This window comes from Hoplias malabaricus, chromosome 6 (genome assembly GCF_029633855.1).
Source record: "Hoplias malabaricus isolate fHopMal1 chromosome 6, fHopMal1.hap1, whole genome shotgun sequence".
NCBI classification, from domain to species: Eukaryota; Metazoa; Chordata; class Actinopteri; order Characiformes; family Erythrinidae; genus Hoplias; species Hoplias malabaricus.
This window is the reverse complement of record NC_089805.1, coordinates 3,181,000-3,203,499: the sequence shown is the minus strand read 5'-3', so window position 1 is coordinate 3,203,499 and position 22,500 is coordinate 3,181,000. Positions and strand designations below refer to the sequence as shown.

General features: G+C 41.5%; 1 protein-coding gene across 2 annotated transcripts in view; it reads left to right on the top strand.

Moving 5' to 3' along the window:
• The window catches only part of LOC136700345 (protein shisa-8), a 101,946-nt gene that overhangs the window by 35,597 nt on the left and 43,849 nt on the right, over nt 1–22,500 (top strand). For both annotated transcript variants that reach the window (XM_066675664.1, XM_066675663.1), the window contains exon 3: nt 19,122–19,237. In XM_066675664.1, coding sequence (XP_066531761.1) covers nt 19,122–19,237 — 116 coding nt within the window. The remainder of the gene's footprint in view (nt 1–19,121; nt 19,238–22,500) is intronic.

Genomic DNA, 22,500 nt, shown 5'->3' with positions numbered 1-22,500 from the left:
TTAATGTATTAAAAGTCATTAATAACCAGTTATAGAACATAGACAGAAAGGGCAACAGTGACCTGTTGTTTGCCAAATAGTGAACCCACATCCATCTACACTGTTAAACCTCATATACTGCCAGATACCAAACTTACACTGTCAGTCAACGTTAATTCTGTCAGCTTTATAACATATTTGTTAACCATTTAACCACCAGGGTTAAAATAATAACCGCCATCAGAAGGTCTTTTATACATTAATGATAATGGGGTGCACCTTAAAATGTGAAATGACTAAATTCACATTCTCAGGTCTGAGCTTATTCTTTAAGTTGGCACTTTCAGTAGTAGATGAAAAAAAAAGGTAATTGTTGCCCTTTTACCTTCTAAGTTCATTCATTCATTCCTTCATTCATTATCTGTAGCCCTTATCCAATTCAGGGTCGCGGTGGGTCCAGAGCCTACCTGGAATCATTGGGCGCAAGCCGGGAATACACCCTGGAGGGGGCGCCAGTCGTTCACAGGGTAACGCAGACACACACACACACACACTCACACCTACGGACACTTTGGAGTCACCAATCCACCTATCAACGTTTGTTTTTGGACTGTGGGAGGAAACCGGAGCTCCCGGAGGAAACCCATGCAGACACAGGGAGAACAGACCACACTCCTCACAGACAGTCACCCGCGGGAAACCCACGCAGACACAGGGAGAACACACCACACTCCTCACAGACAGTCACCCGGAGGAAACCCACGCAGACACAGGGAGAACACACCACACTCCTCACAGACAGTCACCTGGAGTGGGAAACCCACACAGACACAGGAAGAAAACACACCACACTCCTCACAGACAGTCACCCGGAGCGAGAATCAAACCCACAACCTCCAGGCACCTGGAGCTGTGTGACTGTGACCACCGTGCCCCCCATCTTCTAAGTTACACATGAATGTTAATGGTTTTTAAGATGTTTACAATCTAATTTATAGCCATAGAGTAAACATGTTTTTAAAAGAATACAATGTAAGAACTGGCTTTTTTTGGTCTCTTGAGCACCCCCTACCTGCTGCTGAGTGTAAGTGACGTTAACAGTACTGTTGTGAATTGAAGTCTCACGCACATCTCTCTCTCCCTTGCTCGCCCGCTCACTCACTTAAACATGACTGGCACACACTCTCCCTGTCTCTCTCTCTCACAGACAAACACGCCTCTCTCACCCCCTTTTACTCACTCACTCATCAAGTGGTGTTTACAAAAGTAGTGAACGTCTCTCTGGGCTCCAGCTGATGTTGAGCCGGGGGAATGTGTGTAGTCGAATAAAATAATGTTGACTATACACTAAAAACCCATATATTGCTCATAATAAACACTGGACCATGTTATTACAACCATAAAGTGTAACTTTGGTGATACACTAGCTGTTATAACCACTTATTTCCGAAATTGATGTCTAATGTGAAGAAGTGAGCTAATCCGGCTAAAGTTAGCAGCTACAAACCCTGGCTCACAGCTCAGTTACTCTCAGAAATGGATTATAACCCTTTCATCAACAAAACTATCACAAACTAGCACTGCAACACATGAAAAAAGGGCAACAAATACTTACTGCTCCATCTTGTGTCCTCATGTCTGTTTCAGCTCACGCTACTGTGTAAATTCAGTCCAGTATTAACTCATGTACGGCCGCTCATACTCTCTCTCGCTTTCATTTTCTCCTCCTTGCTCTCTCTGCTATATAATGTCTGTACAAGGAATACGGAGCTTGATTCTTCTTGTAGCTAGACAACCATCCACCTGTGAGCTATGTTCCACTAAGCATTACCCATTTCTTGCAAGAGTCCTCCACCCTGTGGTTCAGAAGTTGCTTTAGTGCAGTAAACTAGCAGAGGACCCAGCGTAGCCGCCACAGGGGCTCTATTCTCCCTATTACAGCTCAGTGAAACATTTAGAAGCTGTATTTTTAAGGTAGAAATGCTATATAGTGTTCCCTTAAGCGATTTATAAACCTTTATAAATGTAGTCTTATTTTAAAGTGGTACCAAAGATTTAATTCTAAGTAAATTTAGAGCGTTTCTATTGGTCAGTTCCTCAGGAAAGTTCCACACAATATGAAGGACAGCTGCTGTGTTCAAATGATGTATTAAATGAAAATGTTTTTAATCGGAAAGCGACAATATGCTCTTGTCCAGAATTGCTTATTAATAATGACTCATGAAGTGAATGAAGGTTTGAGACTTGCCCGAGGACACCTCTGGGTGTAATGTGGCGTTCCTGAATGAATCGAACTGTAGTGTCTGCAGTGGGGAGGGTAGCACTGTCACTCAGTACACACCAGCTGCTGGAAAACAGCTAGCATTAACTTCCAGAATAAACACACAGCCAAAACCAAACCAGAATTAAGACGGCCTAGATACACACTTTCTGCACTCCAGTGTGTGTGTGTGTGTGTTTGTGTGTGTGTGTGAGAGAGAGAGAGAGAGAGAGAGAGAGAGAGAGAGAGAGAGAGAGAGAGCATGTAAGTAGAAAGTTCCAAGAACATTTACTCTGCAGTGGGCTTCTGGGCCTCTTAAGTGTCTGTGTGTGTGTGTGTGTGTGTGTGTGTGTGTGTGTGTGTGAGTGTATGATTCAGAGGGCATTTTGTCATGTTACTACTTCAGAGACCTGATTTAAGCTGACAGGTGAAGTCAACCAGCACATACACACAAATACACACACATGCAGGCAGAGAGAGAGAGAGAGAGAGAGAGAGAGAGAAAAGAAAGAAAAAGAAATATTAAACAAACTCTGTCTCTGTCTCTCTCTCTCTCTCTCTCTCTCTCTCTCTCTCTCTCTCTGTGACGCATCACACTCATGGTTATCAAGAATCTTTAATGGTCATTTTTTTAAACTCCAGCAGCACTGCTGTGTCTGATCCTCCCTTACCAGCGCAACACACACTAACACACCACCACCACCACCACCACGTCAGTGTCACTGCAGCTGAGAACGATCCACCACCCGAACGATTCCTGCTCTGTGTTGGTCCTGACCAAAGAAGAGCAGGGTGAAATGGGGATAAGGAAAAGCATGCAGAACAACAGGAGGACTACAGTCTGCAGTTGTAGAAGGACAAAGCTGGACAACGATGGACAGTGACTGTAGATACCAGGGAGGTGTTCTTAATCCTGTGTTTGGTACCTAACATCATGACACATGAGCTCATTTTGAGAAGATGGGAAGAAAGAAGGGACAGTTGTGAGGAAAGTCTCGGCTGTGTAATGTGCATCATTGCTAGCTCATCTCAAGACGATGGCCTGGGGGCACAGCAGGGTTTACTGAGACATTTCTGGGGGAAATCATTTTCACGAGCGTGTCCATTGCTAATCTTTGCTCTGTCTGATGCGAGGGCCTTCGTTTAATCCTCCTTGTAAGTTTGTTCTAGTTATATCCTAACAGCCCTGCTGCTGCTTTACAGTCTGGGTCCTTCCTCGAACATTTCCCCGTTAAAACCTCACTTCAGCTCATGGTTCATCCTCATCTCTCTCAAGAGTTTCTCCCATAAAGTGTCAGTTCGTCTCAGTGGTCCTCGGTGGGGAGGGAGAGAGGGGGAGAGAGAGAGAGAGAGAGAGAGAGAGAGAGAGAGAGAGAGAGAGAGAGAGAGAGAGAGAGAGAAAGTAAGTTCCCTTGACAAAGGCCTAAGTGTGCCCAGGCGGAATCATACACCTTTACCCTTAAGTCCTTCTTTTAGTCAGTGTTTAGCTGGTAGAAATATATCTGCTGACAGACCCACACAGTCTCTCTGTCACTCTCTCTCTCTCTCACTCACACACACACACACACACACACACACACACACACACACACACATAGGTTCTCATGGTGCAGCCTAGAACAGATGAAGCTGCAGGCCATGGTCATGGTGCAGTGACTGACGTCAGAAATACATGTGTCATCACACAACCACACGGATACATGCTCTCTCTCTCTCTCTCTCTCTCTCTCTCTCTCTCTCTCTCTCTTGCTCTCTGTCTGTCTGTGTCTCTCTATTGCTCTCTGTCTCTCATTCTCTCTCTCTCTCTCTGTCTCTCATTCTCTCTGTCTGTCTCTCTTTCTGTCTCTCATTCTCTCTCTCTGTCTCTCTCTTTCGCTCTCTGTCTGTCTCTCAGTCTCTCACTCTGTCTGTGTGTGTCTCTCTCTGTCTGTTTGTCTCTCTCAGTCTCTCTCTCTCTATCTCTCTCTCTCTTAATCTGTGTCTCCCTCTGTTTCTCTCCCTCTCCTTCTTTCTACCCTGTGCCTTTTTACTCATGTTCCCCTTCTCTCGTTTTCTTGTTCGCCATGATTTGTCTCTTTTCTCTGCCCTATCTCTCCTTCTCCCTCTCTCTCTCGCTCTCTCTCGCTCTCTCTCTCTCTTCCCTTCTATGTAAACACAAAGAAACTGTGCTGAGAGCCACTATTTGGCAGCTGTCATCATCAGTGTAAACTCTGGAGAATATGTGTAGGCGAGAGGGGACACTTTTTTGGCAGCTGTGTGTGTTGTGATCCCTCTTTGGGAAACCTAAATAAAATAACACACACACACACACACACACACAAACACGTTTTCCCAATTGGGGTCTAATTAGCCCTTTGGCTTGCCATGATGCTAATGGCTAATTAGCCACTCTATAGTGTTCCAGCCTCAGAAGCTGCTGTAAAGTCCGTTTCGTCTGTTAATTGTGATCTGAAGCTTCTTTTTTCTTTCCCTGGAGCTCTCTCGCTCTATATATAGATTTTAAATTAAATTCATATCTTTTTGAACAGGGGCTAAAATACGTTTTAAAGCATTTTTGTGTGATGTATCGTTGCATTTATGGGTCTATATATGAATGCCTTTAAACAAAGCTTTAAAACTTATTTGAGCACCTAATAGAAATAATACATTCTGTTTAATATTTTACCCAATTTAGTCATTGCCAGTTCTTCGCGTTAGCCAGCTAAGCCTCCCTCAATCACACCATGCTACCACCCTAAGTGTGAGACAAGCATAAGCTTACTTTAAGACGTGAAACCAGCTGAAATCTCATTTTGAACTGCTGTAAACAAAGCTACTGGGCAGCTCCTCAACCCAGTGTTTAATGTACCCTGAGAGATACAAGCATTCGACAGGCTCTGGAGTGGAGCCAAGGGTTGGTGCATGTAATTTTAGCGGGTCAAAATGAATAGTAGGCTACTTTAAGTACTCAAGTCATGTGACTCACTATCAACACTCATACCCTGCCAAATACAAAATACACAGTTATAGCAGTCACAACTGTCTGTGAGGAGTGTGGTGTGTTCTCCCTGTGTCTGTGTGGGTTTCCTCTGGGTGCTCCGGTTTCCTCCCACAGTCCAAAAACACGTTGGTAGGTGGATTGGCGACTCAAAAGTGACCGTAGGTGTGAGTGTGTGAGTGAATGTGTGTGTGTGTGTGTTGCCCTGTGAAGGACTGGTGCCCCCTCCAGGGTGTATTCCGGCCTTGCGCCCAATGATTCCAGGTAGGCTAACAGGTTTATCTCCAAGACCATGCAGTTATCGCGTTTAAGTTACTATAGCTACGTCATTCTGTTTACGCAGTGGTTCGTAGCTAGTTAAGCAGGGACATATTATTCCGCAGTCACACAGGGTTGGTGTCTGCAAATCTTGACATGCAAATTTGCGCCCCTGACCAATAGTGTTGCTGCTCTGTTTTGGTTTTAAAATGGGAGATATTACTATGCGCATGCTTCATCAGTTAGGAATTGCACCACAATTACATGCCAACTCACATTTAGGCACTGCTCCTCAAGGTGGTGCTATTGTGCATTGCAGAAGTAACACTTTATAGCATTGTTTATTGTTTTGGGCTTTGTTTTTGCAGGAAAACAACTGCTGAGATCCACATACTATTGGGCGAGCATCAGTCATTATCAAATGAGCACCAGACACTATGGAGTGGACATCCATGTTATTCTATTCTTCTAAAAAACCAAAAATTGTCTGTGAGAATTTCATAGCATTCAGCCATGGGGACATTGGGGAGGTCATGTAGTGACACTGGAAAATTACTTGTAGATTACAACCACCATTCCAAGTCAAGCTTAAGCTAAAGAGGTTGGTAACACTTTCTATGAAGCCCATATATATAAGCCTTTATAACTACAGTTATAACCGTTTATAATTTGGTTATAATGCATCATAAACATACTTATAAACTCTAATAATGCCTCATAAGGCTCTTATAATTAACTATAATTATTTATTTACTAACTATTAAATGTGTATTAACACGTGTCACTATTCATTATAGAGCCTTTTAATTGGACAATGACCTGTGATAATTATAAAGCACCTATAACACATATTAATGATTACAAACACATTATAAATGTTTAAAATGTCATAATTGTAATTATAGTTAATTATAAGAGCCTTATGAGGCATTATTAGAGTTTATATGTATGCTTACACAGCATTAGAACCAAGTTACAAAGAGTTATAATTTCCTTTATAATGGCTTATAAATATGGGCTCTATTATACATTTTAAGCATCAATAATATGTTTATAATTGGTAAAATGTATTATAGGTGCTTTATAATTATGCACAGGTTATTATCCATTTAAAAGACATTATAATGAATAGCGACACCTTTGTTACTACATATTTATAAGTTACAAGATAAATAATTTTAGTTCATTATAAGAGCCTTATGAGGCATTATTAGAGTTTATAGGTATGTTTATGAAGCCGTATTACCAAATTATAAACGGTTATAACTGTAGTTATAAAGGCTTATAAATATGGGCTTCATAGAAAGTGTTACGAAGAGGTTTAACGCCCCTCTAGCCTACACTTGGCATTAAGCATGGTGACCTTAGACTAATGTGATAGAGGATCTCAGTTCATTTCATGCATTTCTACGGAGAGCGCACCAGCTGTGTGTGCACAATTGAACAAGGAGGTACCTTAACAGCTGAATTACCTCATTATAAAAGGTGCATGGGCATGTAGTGCGTATGGTAATAAGACAGCGAGCCATATTGTTCAAGCCCATATTCAGGCTTGATTAGCTCTGGAGTGCTTTAGTGAGGCCTGTGCTGAAATATGAAAAACATGACAGCTAATTACAGACTACATGCCTAGTGATGTACAGGCCACACACTGAGAAGAGTTCAGCCCTTTTAGAGATCATAGAGAAGAATGAACACCCCCCCACACACAGACACAGACACACACAGACACGAAATAATAGGTCATTTAGATATCACACATGCACACAATGAACATTCATTCAGGCTCTTCTGCACACACACACACACACACACACACTCACACACACTCACACACACTCACACACATCCTTCTCTGACTTAAATACAAGTGCGATTACAGATAATGTGCCATCCATAACGACTGAATGATCTCTGATTGCTGAGCTGAAGTGAGCTGATGGGCAGTGGGAAGAAAGGAAGGAAAAAAAAAAAGCCCTGGAAATAATCGCCATTCATATTTAATCACAGAGCGCAGAAAAGCTGCTGTGCAGCAATTTTTGAAAGCAATTTAATTTCTGACTGTTATCAATTAACACAGCTGGCTAGTTTAGAGGGTAAAGGGGTGGGGAGCCAGGCAAGAGGATGACTTTGAGGACTTGTGCTTCACGTCTGTGTTCATTCCAGCAATATTCAAGCTATTTTAAACATTTAACACAAATAGATTTCACATCCTTCTGCTAACTATAACCGGGGTACTACTGTACACTACATGCAGATTTGTAGTCACCCCTTATTAACAGTGTATTCAACTGCTTAGTCGACGCAAATCATCAACTGTGCAACTACAGCTTGTGTAATCTCTGTAGAAAAGCATGAAATGTGCACTCTTAAGTACCACATGTGAGTTAAAGCTCACCCAACGCCAGCTTTGGGCTGTGGAGCAGCATAACCTCATTCTCTAGAGTGATGGATCATAGTTTGTTATTATACACAGTGAGCTCCGATCCTGCAACGTGATTGGCTAAGAGATGTACGAGGAGTGTCAATATTACATGATAATGGCACTCTGACCCTTCTGGCTCTTCTGGTATTATTCCGCAGAATACACAACAACGCCCGTGCTTTCAGAACCACAGTGGGGTGCTTTGACTTTCTCAACCAACGTGGAATCAGTTCAGTTTCTGTTCACAAACCTACTTTTAAACAGAATAAAGATTTCATTTTTAAGATTTCCCTTTTTCATTTTTCTGAATTGTAAACAAAAGAAATTAACTAGGAAGTAATTAATAAGAAAATGCTACGTCTGTGTGGTTTCTGTGGCTGTGATCAGCTCATAATGAGGCATGTCTTTTATTTTTCTCGACTTCTCTTGTTCACCAGTTCAGCAGGACATACTCACTTTTAACTTGTACAATTGTGGGAAACTGCAGTTCTCTCTGGTTTGTTTATGTTCAGAAGTTCCGAAGACGGAATGATATGTTTGAATAGAAAAACGACCTTTGTTTACACCTGGCTGAAATTTAACTTTTCACTGCTGGAGTTACCACAGAATCTCGTTTGTAACTTAAGTAAGTTTTGTTTTATAGCATTTTCAGTTTATGTTTACTTTCATGCATATAGTTCTACCGAATTTTGAGAGGGTCTCTAACTAAAAAATAAGTCAATTACCCTATGGAGCTGGAATAAAGCAATTTCCTCTTTTTATGATTTTCACTGTTTGGAGGGCACTCTGCCGTTAATATGCCAGGAGCAGACAGAGAGGAAGCCTAGCATGTCTGACTGAGCTCCTTTGTTTTTTTTATGCATTTACTGAGTCTGGTGTTTTGTAAACACATCAGAATGGTTTCCAGCACACAAACAGACCGGGAAGCAGTAAATGGTGAGGAGAAATCTACTTTCTTATATAAAGAGAAAGAGAAATCTTCTTTATATAAAACATTTTGTGAATGTCACATTTAAACAGACCTTGGCATAGATTACGCATGTATCATATATTATTATGATGAACCCGCTGGAAACAATGGTTAAACCATGACATTTTATTGACATCATTTATGTCTGGCTCTGCCCTGATTTACACCGAAAGCAGCTCTGAATAATGCATAAAACCGAACGCGGACCGTGGTAAAATCACAATAATACACTCAAGGTTTGTGCTATAACGCGAGATATTGGCACTGGCATACAGCTCACATTATAGCACTCCTTCTCATTGAGTTGCATCCTTCATTAGCCTCCTTTCACAAAGATCAGGTCTTTTTTAGGTAGTGAATTATTCTCAGCCCTGTAGTGAATCATGGTGGTGGGGAGTTAGTGTTTGTTGTGCTAGTGAAAGGTGATCAGAAACAGCATTGTGGCTGTAGTATTTACCACCTCTGTGTCACTGATGGACTGAGGCACAGTGCTTTAAAAACTCTAGCAGCACTCCTGTGTCTGATCCACTCTGGAATGATCCACCACCCAACTAATACCTGCTCTGTGGTGGTATTTTAGGGGTCCTGAGTATTAAATAACAGGGTGAAAGTGGGCTAAAAAGTATGCAGAGCAGTAGATGGACTACAGTCTTTAGCTGTAGAAATAAAAAGTGCAGCTATATGGTAAATGGGGCTGATGAAACTGGCAATGCTCTTCTAAACTTTTTGTCTGGTACCTGTCATACTGTATAGGCCTGGGGTCATGGGGTCCCCTGGGGTCATTAAGTCCTTCCTCAGGTGACTTTGTCAGGAGTGTGGTGTGTTCTCCCAGTGTCTGTGTGGATTTCCTCCCAGTCCAAAATTACATGTTGGTAGGTCAGTTGGCTATGTAAAATGTGTCAATATGTCTGAGTGTGTGAGAGATTGGGTTAGTGTGTGATACCCTGTGTGTCGCACTCAATCAATCTGGGTAGACCTTTGACTCACAGAGATTCTGAACCGGATGAAGCAGTTACAGAAAAAATGCATGAATGAACATTACGTATAAAGAACCAGAAGACACTGATTCACTGTTGGCTTTAAGACATAAATAAAGTGGCCATCACTGTAAATAAACCAGAGTGGGGTTGTCCACAGTTGCATCCTACCAGATCTCACATCTAAATTATTCAAATAGTCTGTGTGGATTTCCAGTTAAAGTTAGACCTTTAGTTTTATTTACTTGCAGAGCTTACAGGCTGAAAAGACCATGTGGAACCACCTGTCCAAACCTGAAACAGATGGAAAGCCAAATCTTTAATTAACTCTCCTAAGCCCCATCACATCTTGAAAGCCAGACTTCTTACATTTGGTTTAATCATTTCTCACTCCGAGAAATCCTGAAAGTGCAGATGAAAGAGGAACGTTGCACCTTAGATGCAGCAAAAAAAAAAAATAGTCTATGAGGCTTTGAACAGGTTTTGAGCTTGTTGTTCTGAATCAGGGATATTTTAAGGATTTCTGGAAACCTTGAGAGGGTGTGTATCACAAGACAGTGTAATACTCCTATTGCTAGTTTTACTCCTCTTTCTTCCAGTGATCTTAATTTAAACCATTGCTGTGTCCCAAACTGTGCCCTATTCACCATATAGTACCATATAGGAACTATTTTAGGGTTCTGCCATTTTCTGAAAACAGTATTTTCAGTGCACTCAAACAGTCAAACAATAAACTGCAAAATGTAGTGTACAACCCATGTAAGCTAGTGGATGCCAGACACCTAAAATACACTATGATGTGTGGTAAAATCCACATGGGGTAGTGTTAGAAATCATTCACTACTCTCCTGAATTCAGTTCTCTGTAATTGTGCACTATATAGTGAGTAATGTAGGGAATAATCAGTAGGGAGCCATTTTGGACACAGTGCATGTTTTTCTTACTGAACTAATTTTAGGACCCTATGTATTTGCAACACTGCCCTCTAGCAGTGGATGACCGATATCCCTTTCTGTTGACTTATTATTAAATGCTTATTCTATCCAAATTTCAAAATTATCTAACAATTATTTAATCTTTTTTTTTTAAACTTTACCTTAAATAGAAGTACAGTGAAACCTTGATTTATGAGTGAATCAACTTACGAATTGTCAAAGATACAAGCCGTCTCTCTGGCAATTGTTTGCTTTATGATGTGAGCTGAAATCTGAGCGAGCATTCAGTTCCCATTATGTTATGTTCCCGTGCAAGCATCTCTGTCGTATTGCTGTTTTAGTACAATTGTAGCATTAATTATGTAGTGAGTAAGTTAAGCAATAGAGCACGAAAAGAAAAACTCTCTCAACCTCCTCCGCCGATCTCCTCCACCTCTGTTAGCATCTTCATCTGATCTTCAAGGTAAATACACTTCATATAACCAGTTTGTTTCTTTACATTCCCTTTTATTAATATTGTGTACTATTATTTATTATTTAAAAATGTGACAAAAAATGGTGTGGTTTTTGGTACAGATTAATAGAATTTCAATTCATTTTAATGGGGAATTTTAATTTAATATATGAGCAAATTGAGTTACGAACTCGGTCACAGAACGAATTAGACTCGTGAGTTAATGTATTACTGTACTTCTTGTTTTGCAGGCTTATTCCACCCAAATACCCTCTAATTGTAAAATTTAAACTCAACTAGATCTCAACCACATATTTAAGATGCAGACATAAATAAATATATTTATATAATAGTATATATTTGATATAAACACACGCGCAAACACACACACACACACACTAGACTGACTCATCCATTTCCTCCATGTCCTTATATCCACTTCCCTAGTCTCCTGGAATTGCTTCCTCCTGTTCTGCAGCTTCTATTGTCATTTTTAACACTAGGTTTTCAAATATTCCTGTGAGGATTTGATGGCATTCAGTCATGAAAACACCATTAAGCTCAGGGAGTGAAGTTAAAACAAAACTCCTAAAGATATTACATATTGTTCCATCAATATAGAGAATGAAGTACTCAACAGTCAGAAGCTGCACTGGGCCTAGCAACTCTAGAGTCATGTACAGCTGCTCCAAGACCTCCTGTTTCATTTATTAGTTTTCTGTGGAGATGTACAAGACGTGTGTACACAGTTGAATGACTGGTCTATGATGGTTTCTACTTGAATCTGCAGAATTCACAAATTATAAGGTTTTGGTAAAGTAGTTGTGGCCAGATGAAGGTATCAGTAGGCAGTATATTTAAGATATCTAAGAATTGGGACTTGATGTATCGCCACGATGAGGCATATGCAGCGAGAAAGGAGATAAAAGGGAATGAAGGCAAGGGTGAATTAGCATTCATTTAGCAGAAAACCTTGTCAAACTCTTTGGGAATATTCTTAAGTTTCACCCACAAACCCCGCTGACACACTGCAGCAAAGCATGACTAAAGCATTCCGAGTTATCTATTATTCATTAATCGATTCATCACCCCTCTTTGTTTCTGCACGCAAGCTTGCTTTAAATTAGCCAGATCACTGTAAGTTATGCTAACGTCTGTGCTAAAGAACTATTTTTTTAAGGCCCGATTAGTCAGAGCCTTTGTGAAACTCCCCATCCGAGCCCTCAAAGCATTAACAATGCACAGGCCTAAAATATTAAAGGGATACTTTGCCACAAAAATGCTAACATGAGTAAATGTAAGCTAGCATGATCGGGGTGAAGCGTCGCTTTAATATTTCAGTCGTCTGCTTCGAGGGGCCACAAACAGATGACTCATCTTTTCTACAGAGGCCCGGACTAGTCATTTCAGAGGGACACGGGAGGTGATATGTTAGCATATTTTCCAGTGATTCATTTCATTTGAGTTGAGATTTGTCATGGGATACTGCAGTGAGTCCCGAAATTAAGGGAAGATTTAGGGCTGGAACAAATGCAAACTTATGTAATCTGCTATGGATTGACATTTTTAGGTGAACATTTCCTTTATCATCACTGACAAAGTGATGGTTAGGTTAGGTTAGGTTTACACTTGTGTTTAGGGTTGTTTTACAGTTATGTTTAGGAGTATGTTTACGGATATGTTTAGGCTTTTTAGGTGTTTAGGTGTATGGTTTTGGTTATGGTTACTGTTAGTTTTGAAGTAGTTTCAGCCACATACTGCCCACAGACTGACAGTCAGTGTGTTAACCTGGCTTTACTCTCAGGATTCTGCCAGTTGCATTCTGATTGGCTACCCGCTTCCTTCTACATGTCATGCCAAAATAGCAGATTTGTGATTGGTCCTTTTGTGTATCAGTCAAATTCCTTGCCCTGTAATAGTAGGTGGTTCTTGGCCACATTGACTCTTGGATTGTCACGCCCTCGTCCTGTCGTGTCTGTTGTCCCTGCCACGTGCTCATTTGGCACATGGCTCTGTTTGCTATTGTCCATGTCTCCGCCCATGTCCCGCCTTTCTTCCGCCTCCTTGTCAGTGTCATTTGTAATCCTTCCCCCTCGTTATCAGTCCAGGTGTCCCTTGTCTGTGGTGTTCATTTAAGTTCCCTTGTCTCTGTGCTTCTTTGTTGGACATTCCACCTTTAGTTTGCTTTCCACCGTCGTTTGGTGCTCTCCTGTCTGTCTTGTCTGTGTATCTCTCGTCTCATGTCTGTCTCTGTCCAAGTTTAGTTTGTTTAGCCGTCCACGTTCAAGTTTAGTCTGTTTAGCTTTTTTTCTCTGTTTAGTTCTCCCTGTCCAGGTGTCTATTTAGCTCTGTCTAAGATTAGTCTGCTTAGCTCTCTCTGTTTAGATCTCTGTTTAGTTCCCTCTGTCTAGGTTTAGTCGGTGTAAGCTCTCTCTCTTTAGTTCTATCTGTCTAGGTTTGTCAGTCCAGTTCCCTCTCTCTGTCTAAGCCCCTCTGTCCAAGTCTCTCGGTCTAGGTCTTTCTTGGTCTAAATATTTTGTCTTTGTTTTGTATCTTTTGGTGTAAATAAAAAGTCAGTGTGTTATAGCGAGTGCGTCCGCCTCGGTCAGTCCACTCAGTCCTGATATGGATAATGGATAGATTTACTGTCATGATATGGTTATTGTTAAGCTTTTGTTATGGTTATGATTAGGTTTGCAATATTGATTAGGATTATAGTTTCTGTTCGGTTTAGGTACAGGTTTAAGTGTTTTTTCACACCGAGTATGGTACAGGAAAATTCATCTGTACATACACAAAGAGCAAACTATATTTTGTACACAGTGTAAAATATAACTCACATTATACAAATGCTGGAAAGGGGTTTAAGTAAATTATGTACATATTGACAGAGAAGGGTATCAGTCTTGGACTACACTGCACTGTTAACAGATTCTTTCTAAATTAAAAACCTTAGTTTTACCTAGAGAAACTGGCCAATGCATACTGATACGAATCTGTAGTAATACTTGTATAGAATAAAGAATATTTACAAGGAAATGTAACTCTTTATAGCTTTTCTTCATGCTTGTTGAAATGCAGCTTTGGGGCCAACTCTTAATTCTATGATCTTTAGCCTAACACTTAGTCTTACTAACATCTAGCCCTACTTACTACAAGTTTAATACTTACTACACTAGCATTAGGGTTATCTCTTAGCTTAGTTAGCTTGAAACATAACTAGTAGCTCTGCTAACTTTAACTTGTAGTCCTACTATATAAAGATCCCTCATCTTAGTCTTGTAAATTTCAGGGTTAACAGTTAGCATAGCTATCTTCATGGTTAATTCCTAGATCTGCTATTTTTAGGGTTAATTCTTCAAGCTTTAGAGCTAATGTATAGCACTGCTAATTTCAGAAAAAAAAACCTCCTAAAGCTAATAACATCAGGAGCAATTCTCAGCCATACTGATTTCAAGGTTAACCTATAGCCAGTCTAACATTAGAGTTAACTCTTAGACCCATTAGCTTTAGGCTAATTTCTAACAATATTTACTGTAGGGATAAAATATAACCCTTTTTAGCTAGATTTAGGGCTAACATATTTAATACTGATACAGCACACATTAGATCTTAATTACTTAAATATACATTGACAAGTTCATGACGGAAATGTTAGCTGTCTGTTAACATAATTTAGCAGTTATATTAATGCTATCTACATTGTGTCCAAAAGTTTGTAGACACACCTTGGTCTTCAAGTGTGCCCATACAGCTTTAGTAACCTCAGTGAAAACCTCACATCAACGTTTCAACATGTAGCGCAAAACCTCCACAGAAGAGTAAGAAGACAAACTACCTCAGAAGATCTTAAACTTGGACAGGATTGTATCCAAAAAACTTTTGGTTATACAGTGTATTTTATCCATGTGGAAATGGTTTACAGATTAGAATCAAATAAACTCAGTGTAGCATATGACACAGGAAGACCCTTGTGAATAGATACTGAGAAAAGCCTTCCAAATGTTGCTTAGTTAAATGATTTGAACAGCAACCAAGGAAAGCCGGAAATATCTAAAACTTGCCCATCTGTAGCGTCATTCCTCAGTGAAAACTCCTACCAGTTCTTTCAGAATGATTCCTATTGCCGTTTGAAAGCCGGATGGATATCACAGCCGGTCCCTACTCAACCCAAGTCTGTTTGTCCACTGAGAACATGTTTGATCGGACTGGCTCAAGGCTTTGGTGGTTTGTTAAAGTTTTCAAAGCACCTTCTCTGGTGCCAGTTGGCTGATGGGAAGAGAGAAGTGGGACGAGAGAGAGCCGAGTGTTGGGGCAAAACTTCACTCACTCTAAAAGCTTGGCTGTGTCTTTGATCCTTTTGGGTTTTATCATGGAACAGACAGATCCTTCTAGCACACCTCGGTCCAGCACTCCTGACAAACATTGCTTGGGAACATGCATCTTGGGGTTCCATCCTGGTCCATATATAAGGCTGTAGAAGCAGAAAGAGAAACATAGATCTATGATTTCCTGTTATGAAATACCTTGTCTTAAAGCCACTGTCCTTTTCATAGGTTTTTCTAACTCTAAAAGCAACACGTGGTGTGATATTTTGATCCTGGACTCCCCCTCGTATGGAAGGGTGAAATTTACTTTTACAGCACTGTCCTGAAATCAAGGGGGAGGGGAAAGGATTGGGAGATGGTTTCCTAACCACCTCCAAAATTTACATAGTGCATTTTCTGCAGTGCTGAGCCATGAGTAGCAATGACAGAGGCTCTCTTCTCCCAATGAGTGGGGCTAAGTTTGGCTTACCACATATTCATAAGAGTTAGTGATATACACTGCATTGCCCAAAGTATTCACTCACCCATCCAACTCATTGAATTCAGGTGTTCCAATCTCTTCCATGGCCACAGGTGTATACAAACATTTTTGAAAGACTGGGTCACTCTCAGGAGCTCAGTGAATTCCAGCATGGTACAATGCCACCTTTGCAACAAGTCCTCATTACTAAATATCCCACAATAAACTATCAGTAGTATTATAAGAAAGTGGAAGCAATTGGGAACGACAGCAACTCAGCCACAAAGAGGTAGGCCATGTAATATGACAGTGTGGTCAGTGAATGCTGAGGCACATAGTGTGCAGAGGTCACAGAGTTTCAAACTTAATGTGGCCTTCAGATTTGTTCAATAACAGTGTGCTGAGAGCTTCATGGAATGGGTTTCCATGGCGAAGCAGCTGCATCCAAGCTTTACATCAGTAAGCGCAATGCAAAGCTAGACTAGAGTCCAGAGGAAGCGAGGTGTTCTCTGGAGTCACAAATCATGCTTTCTGGCAATCTGATGGGCAATCCGATGAAGTCTGGGTTTGGCAGTTGCCAGATGAACAGGACTGCATTGACTGCATTGTGACAAGTGAATTGTTTGGTGGATGGCACTGTGGGGTTTATTATGGTGGTGTGGGGTAGTTCTTCGGGAGTTGGGCTCGGCCCCTTAGTCCCAGTGAAAGGAAGCAACTCTTAATGCTTCAGCATACCAAGATATTTTGGACAATGTCATGCTGCCAACTTTGTGGGAACAGTTTGGCGATGACCACTTCCTGTTCCAAAATGACTGTGCACCAGTGCACAAAGCAAGGTGCAAAAAGACATGGATGAGTGAGTTTGCTGTAGAACTTGACTGGCTTAGGAATGCGGTTCTGTAAGAATGGTTAAAAATTCCCATAAACCCACTGCGAAACCATGTGTAAAGCCTTACCAGTTGTCCTGAAGCTGTTATAGCTGCAAAGAGTGGGTTGACATCATATTAAACCCCATGGATTAAGAACGGGATATTACTCAAATTTATATACGTGCAAAGTTAGATGTGCAAATACTTCTGGCAAAATAGTGTATTTACCTCATTCACCACAGAAAAGACACTGCTTTCCAACACAAGCAGCCTGTACTGCCCTAAGGTTATTGGAGTAAATTATCAGTGGGTCAGTTGTAATGCAACATTTAAACCCCACACCCTGTTTGCAAGAAATTGTATTCATGTTTACATTGTCATATCAGTGTTGACAGTGTTATGAATGTGTTTACAGATGTTATAAATGTATTATTTTATAGAAAATGTTACAGAATATTTTACAGAACTTTAAAACAGCATTTTAATGTTATATTTCACATATTACATTTTACAGAATATGTTTTAAACAGTAGACAACTTGCATATTATATCCTCTTCCTACGTGATATATATTTTATTTGCTCACAAGGTAATTTGGTTATGAAATGTGACATTAAAAAGCTGATAGATGGGGCCTGGAGGGGTGGAGGGGTGAAATGTCAGTGGGACATTACTGCAGTGCTCGGCGGATGAGAGACGATGTGATCCCAAGGCTTTATGAAGGATAGGAGTGACAGCAGCTTGGGAGGCGGGGGGGTTGAGGCGGGTGTGGTGGGGGTAGTGTTGCCATGGAGATGCTGAAAGATTGGACACAAGAGATCATTGAAGAGTAAACAAAGCTGGAGCATGAAAAAGAAGTAGAAACTCACAGACCTCAAAGATACACACACACACACACACACACACACACACACTCACACAAACACACACACAAGGCACAACAACAACAGATGAGAAAAGACCAAGAAAGAGAAAGTGCTTCAGTGGAGAAGTAGAAGAAAGAGAGACAGAAAAGAGCAGAATAAAGTGAGAAGAACTGAGCAAATAATTCTATTTTTATAGATTTGTTTTGCTCTTAGGGATAATATTGTGTCTAGAAGTGTGGCAGTGTGAGTTATAGTGTGGATATAGCTTATTAACATGACAATTGTTAGTTTACTATGTAACAATTACCATAAAATGACAAAAGACAGAGAATGTTTTCACATTAATGTACAATTTTACTTTAAACAAAAACCAAGAACAGTAGTATAGGAACCATGTAGTGGAAAAGTACAATAAGAAAAGTTTACTAATACTAATCTGTGTTTTTGGGCGGCACGGTGGTGCAGCAGGAAGTGTCTCAGTCACACAGCTCCAGGGACCTGGAGGTTGTGGGTTCAATTCCTGCTTCGGGTGACTGTCTGTGACGAGTGTGGTGTGTTCTCCCTGTGTCTGTGTGGGTTTCCTCCGGGTGACTGTCTGTGACGAGTGTGGTGTGTTCTCCCTGTGTCTGCGTGGGTTTCCTCCGGGTGACTGTCTGTGAGGAGTGTGGTGTGTTCTCCCTGTGTCTGCGTGGGTTTCCTCCAGGTGACTGTCTGTGAGGAGTGTGGTTTGTTCTCTCTGTGTCTGCGTGGGTTTCCTCCAGGTGACTGTCTGTGAGGAGTGTGGTGTGTTCTCCCTGTGTCTGCATGGGTTTCCTCCGGGTGACTGTCTGTGAGGAGTGTGGTGTGTTCTCCCTGTGTCTGCGTGGGTATCCTCCGGGTGACTGTCTGTGAGGAGTGTGGTGTGTTCTCTCTGTGTCTGCGTGGGTTTCCTCCGGGTGACTGTCTGTGAGGAGTGTGGTGTGTTCTCTCTGAGATCTCTGATCACAGTAAAGATTGTGTAGTTCCACAGCCACAATTTAGTTTCTCAGCACTTTGCTGGCGATGGCATTCGCTTCATCAGGACATTTTACAATAAACAGCGCTGTGTTGTCAATGATTCTTCATTGAAGATTATTCATCTTAACAGTGTGCAGTGTTCATATGACCTGATTTTAGACACTGATTACAGTTGATGTTTGATGTCGACTGTAAATGGTGCCACCATTGACTGGAACTTTCTCAGTATGCAGCATGGTTTTGATTATGAATCTGTAGTTTTCGTACAATAAAGAGTATGTTTTTGATTATTTTTACACAGTACCACTGTTGAGTGTAAATCACAACAGTAATCAATGCTGATATTGTAAAATTATTCTCCCTTTAGGACCCTGACGGAGCTGTTAAAGCAGCCTGGGGAGGTGGGGGGTGTGGACAGAGGAGGAGGGCTTCACCCAATCGGATCTAATGGCATTTCCGGTCGGTCAATGCGGACCAATAACGGTAAGTATGAACTCACACACACACACACACACAGCCAACTGTTTATGCATGTTAAAATGACTGACAGGTGTTTCTGAGTTATGCTAATGACTTGGAGACAATGCGGTAAGCCTGAGTGACAGTATGCCATTAACTGTGGACTGACAGTGTTCACAAATGGCAAGCGGAGTCAGAAATGGGTTGTTGTGAGATAATGGCTGATGTAACCTATTAAAGGAACTCTAGGCAGTATTTTTACCTTCAAATTATAGCTTCAAAATCATTGTGATGCTCAACTGACCTATTTTGGGGAGAGCAGGGACTCGGTCTTTGCTACTCTGGGCTCAGCACTGCAGAAAGTGTAACTTCTGGTAGGAATCCACCCCCTGCCTCCCCCTTGATTTCAAGGCAGTGCTGTATATTACACTGAATTACACTCTGCAACTGTAGAGGGATCTTAAAAGCAAATTTAACCAAATCTTACCTAGTGTTCCTTTAATGTGGAAATACCAACACCATCAGGTACACTCTTAAAAATGGTGGTCCTTAAAGGGTTCTCTTTTTGGTGCTTTTTTCTAAACTATAACGCATTCTCAAGGACCCTTTTTTGGTGTAGATCATAACTGAAGGATCAGGATTCTAATAATAAGAATTTTATTTCAAATTAAAAGCAGGTAGTATCGCAGTCACACAGCTCCAGGGACGTGGAGGTTGTGGGTTCGAGTCCCGCTCCGGGTGACTGTCTGTGAGGAGTGTGGTGTGTTCTCTCTGTGTCTGCGTGGGTTTCCTCCGGGTGACTGTCTGTGAGGAGTGTGGTGTGTTCTCTCTGTGTCTGCGTGGGTTTCCTCCGGGTGACTGTCTGTGAGGAGTGTGGTGTGTTCTCCCTGTGTCTGCGTGGGTTTCCTCCGGGTGACTGTCTGTGAGGAGTGTGGTGTGTTCTCTCTGTGTCTGCGTGGGTTTCTTCTGGGTGACTGTCTGTGAGGAGTGTGGTGTGTTCTCTCTGTGTCTGCGTGGGTTTCCTCCGGGTGACTGTCTGTGAGGAGTGTGGTGTGTTCTCTCTGTGTCTGCGTGGGTTTCCTCCGGGTGACTGTCTGTGAGGAGTGTGGTGTGTTCTCCCTGTGTCTGCGTGGGTTTCCTCTAGGTGACTGTCTGTGAGGAGTGTGGTGTGTTCTCCCTGTGTCTGCGTGGGTTTCCTCCAGGTGACTGTCTGTGAGGAATGTGGCGTGTTCTCCCTGTGTCTGCGTGGGTTTCCTCCAGGTCACTGTCTGTGAGGAGTGTGGTGTGTTCTCCCTGTGTCTGCGTGGGTTTCCTCCGGGTGACTGTCTGTAAGGAGTGTGGTGTGTTCTCCCTGTGTCTGCGTGGGTTTCCTCTAGGTGACTGTCTGTGAGGAGTGTGGTGTGTTCTCCCTGTGTCTGCGTGGGTTTCCTCTAGGTGACTGTCTGTGAGGAGTGTGGTGTGTTCTCCCTGTGTCTGTGTGGGTTTCCTCTAGGTGACTGTCTGTGAGGAGTGTGGTGTGTTCTCCCCGTGTCTTGCACCCAGTGATTCCAGGTAGGCTCCAGCCTCACTGCCACCCTGAACTGGATAAGCAGTTACAGGCAATGAATGAATTAATTAATGATTATTTAAGACCTTTTAAAGTAATTTTTAATACCACTCAGAAACTAAATTAAGACCACTGCAACAGCAATATGGCAAAAAGCAAAAGACCAATGCTGTTTTAAGTGACTTCACTGTAAGTATAGGATTCCTGTAATTTTTTAAAAAACAATATTTAAAAAAACGTGCCTCGTATCGTTACATTTACACTTCCCAATGTGTGCAGTGCTGTCTCCCCTGGCTACAAGCAAGAGGGGAACGTAGCTGAAAATTGCCCCCTATCTGAGCCATAAATAATGCCATTGATTCAGTTCAGTTTAGTCTGTTGTTGTTAAAACAATATGCATTTTACATTTTACATGCATTTTAACTTATATAAAGAATCTGGGAACTGTGAAATGCCAAAAAAAGAATACAATTTTATTCACAGTCCATGTAATTTTTAAGATATTTGGGAGATATATTTAGGACTTTTTAAGGATCTGAGGACATCTTGTATTTGTGCTACCAGCAAATACACTCCATCCGCTACAGCTGTGGTGCAGAGGTCCTTCAGAAATGACGGGGATCTGCAGGAAGTCTGTTCTTTGAAGTAGTAACAGCTTAACATCTATTAAGACTTAACACTGATATCGGAACATTACTGTGAGGACTTGATTGCATTCAGCTTTGTGGACGTTAGTGAGGTCTGGTCGTGACGTGGGACGATTAGATCTTGATCATAAACACAAGTTCAGCTCAGTCTTATGTAAATGGATTCTCTGTATATTTTTAATTAACATTAAATCAAGAATTCCTTTGGTCTCTGAATGTTTTCTGTTGACTCATTGAGGGTGAACATGTGCGAATACCCAAGGTCATGACCTCTGGAACCTCTTTACCTTTGGTCAGCGAGGCAGGAGTAATTAATGCGTGTTGGTCAGTAACACGAGCGTAATTAATGCGGCTTATGAGAAAATCCCCACTGCCCCCATGCTGAATTAAAGGAAGTGGCTTAACGAAGTGATGCTGCTAATTAAGATATAATGAACTCAGACCAAACCCAAAACCTGCTGATAGGAAGTGCGCCGTCCGTCTGGAGCACTTACACACAAACACACACACACATTTCCATGCACTGTGGGGACATTATATAGACTTCATCTATAAACACTACTAACCCTAACATATAACCTAATGGTGATTAATTTAAAATGTAAATATTAAAGGCATTCCTTTTGTGTAAAAGGTTTTGGGTCCCCACAATGTGACCTATACCTTGTACACACATTTTTTCAAGCACTGTGGGGACAGTACATAGATTGATTTCATCTATAAGTACTACTAGACTTCCCCTAACCCAACCTTAAACCATGTCTCACCTTAAAATATCTGTCTGTAACCGCTTATCCACTTCAGGGTCACGGTAGGTCTGAAATCAATGGGTCGCCAGTCCTTCGCAGGGCGACACACACTCACATATTCACTCACCAGCGTGTGTATTTGGACTGTATGAGGAAACACAGCACCTGGAGGAAACCCATGCAGACACGGGGAGAACATACCAAACTGCTCACAGACGTTGATTGTTTAAATGGGTTTAGTCCCCACTATGTGATATATACCTTTACCAAACACACACACACACACACACACACACACACACACTCCTGCCCTGCCATTCATCCTTCCTCTTGTCGTTCATCTTT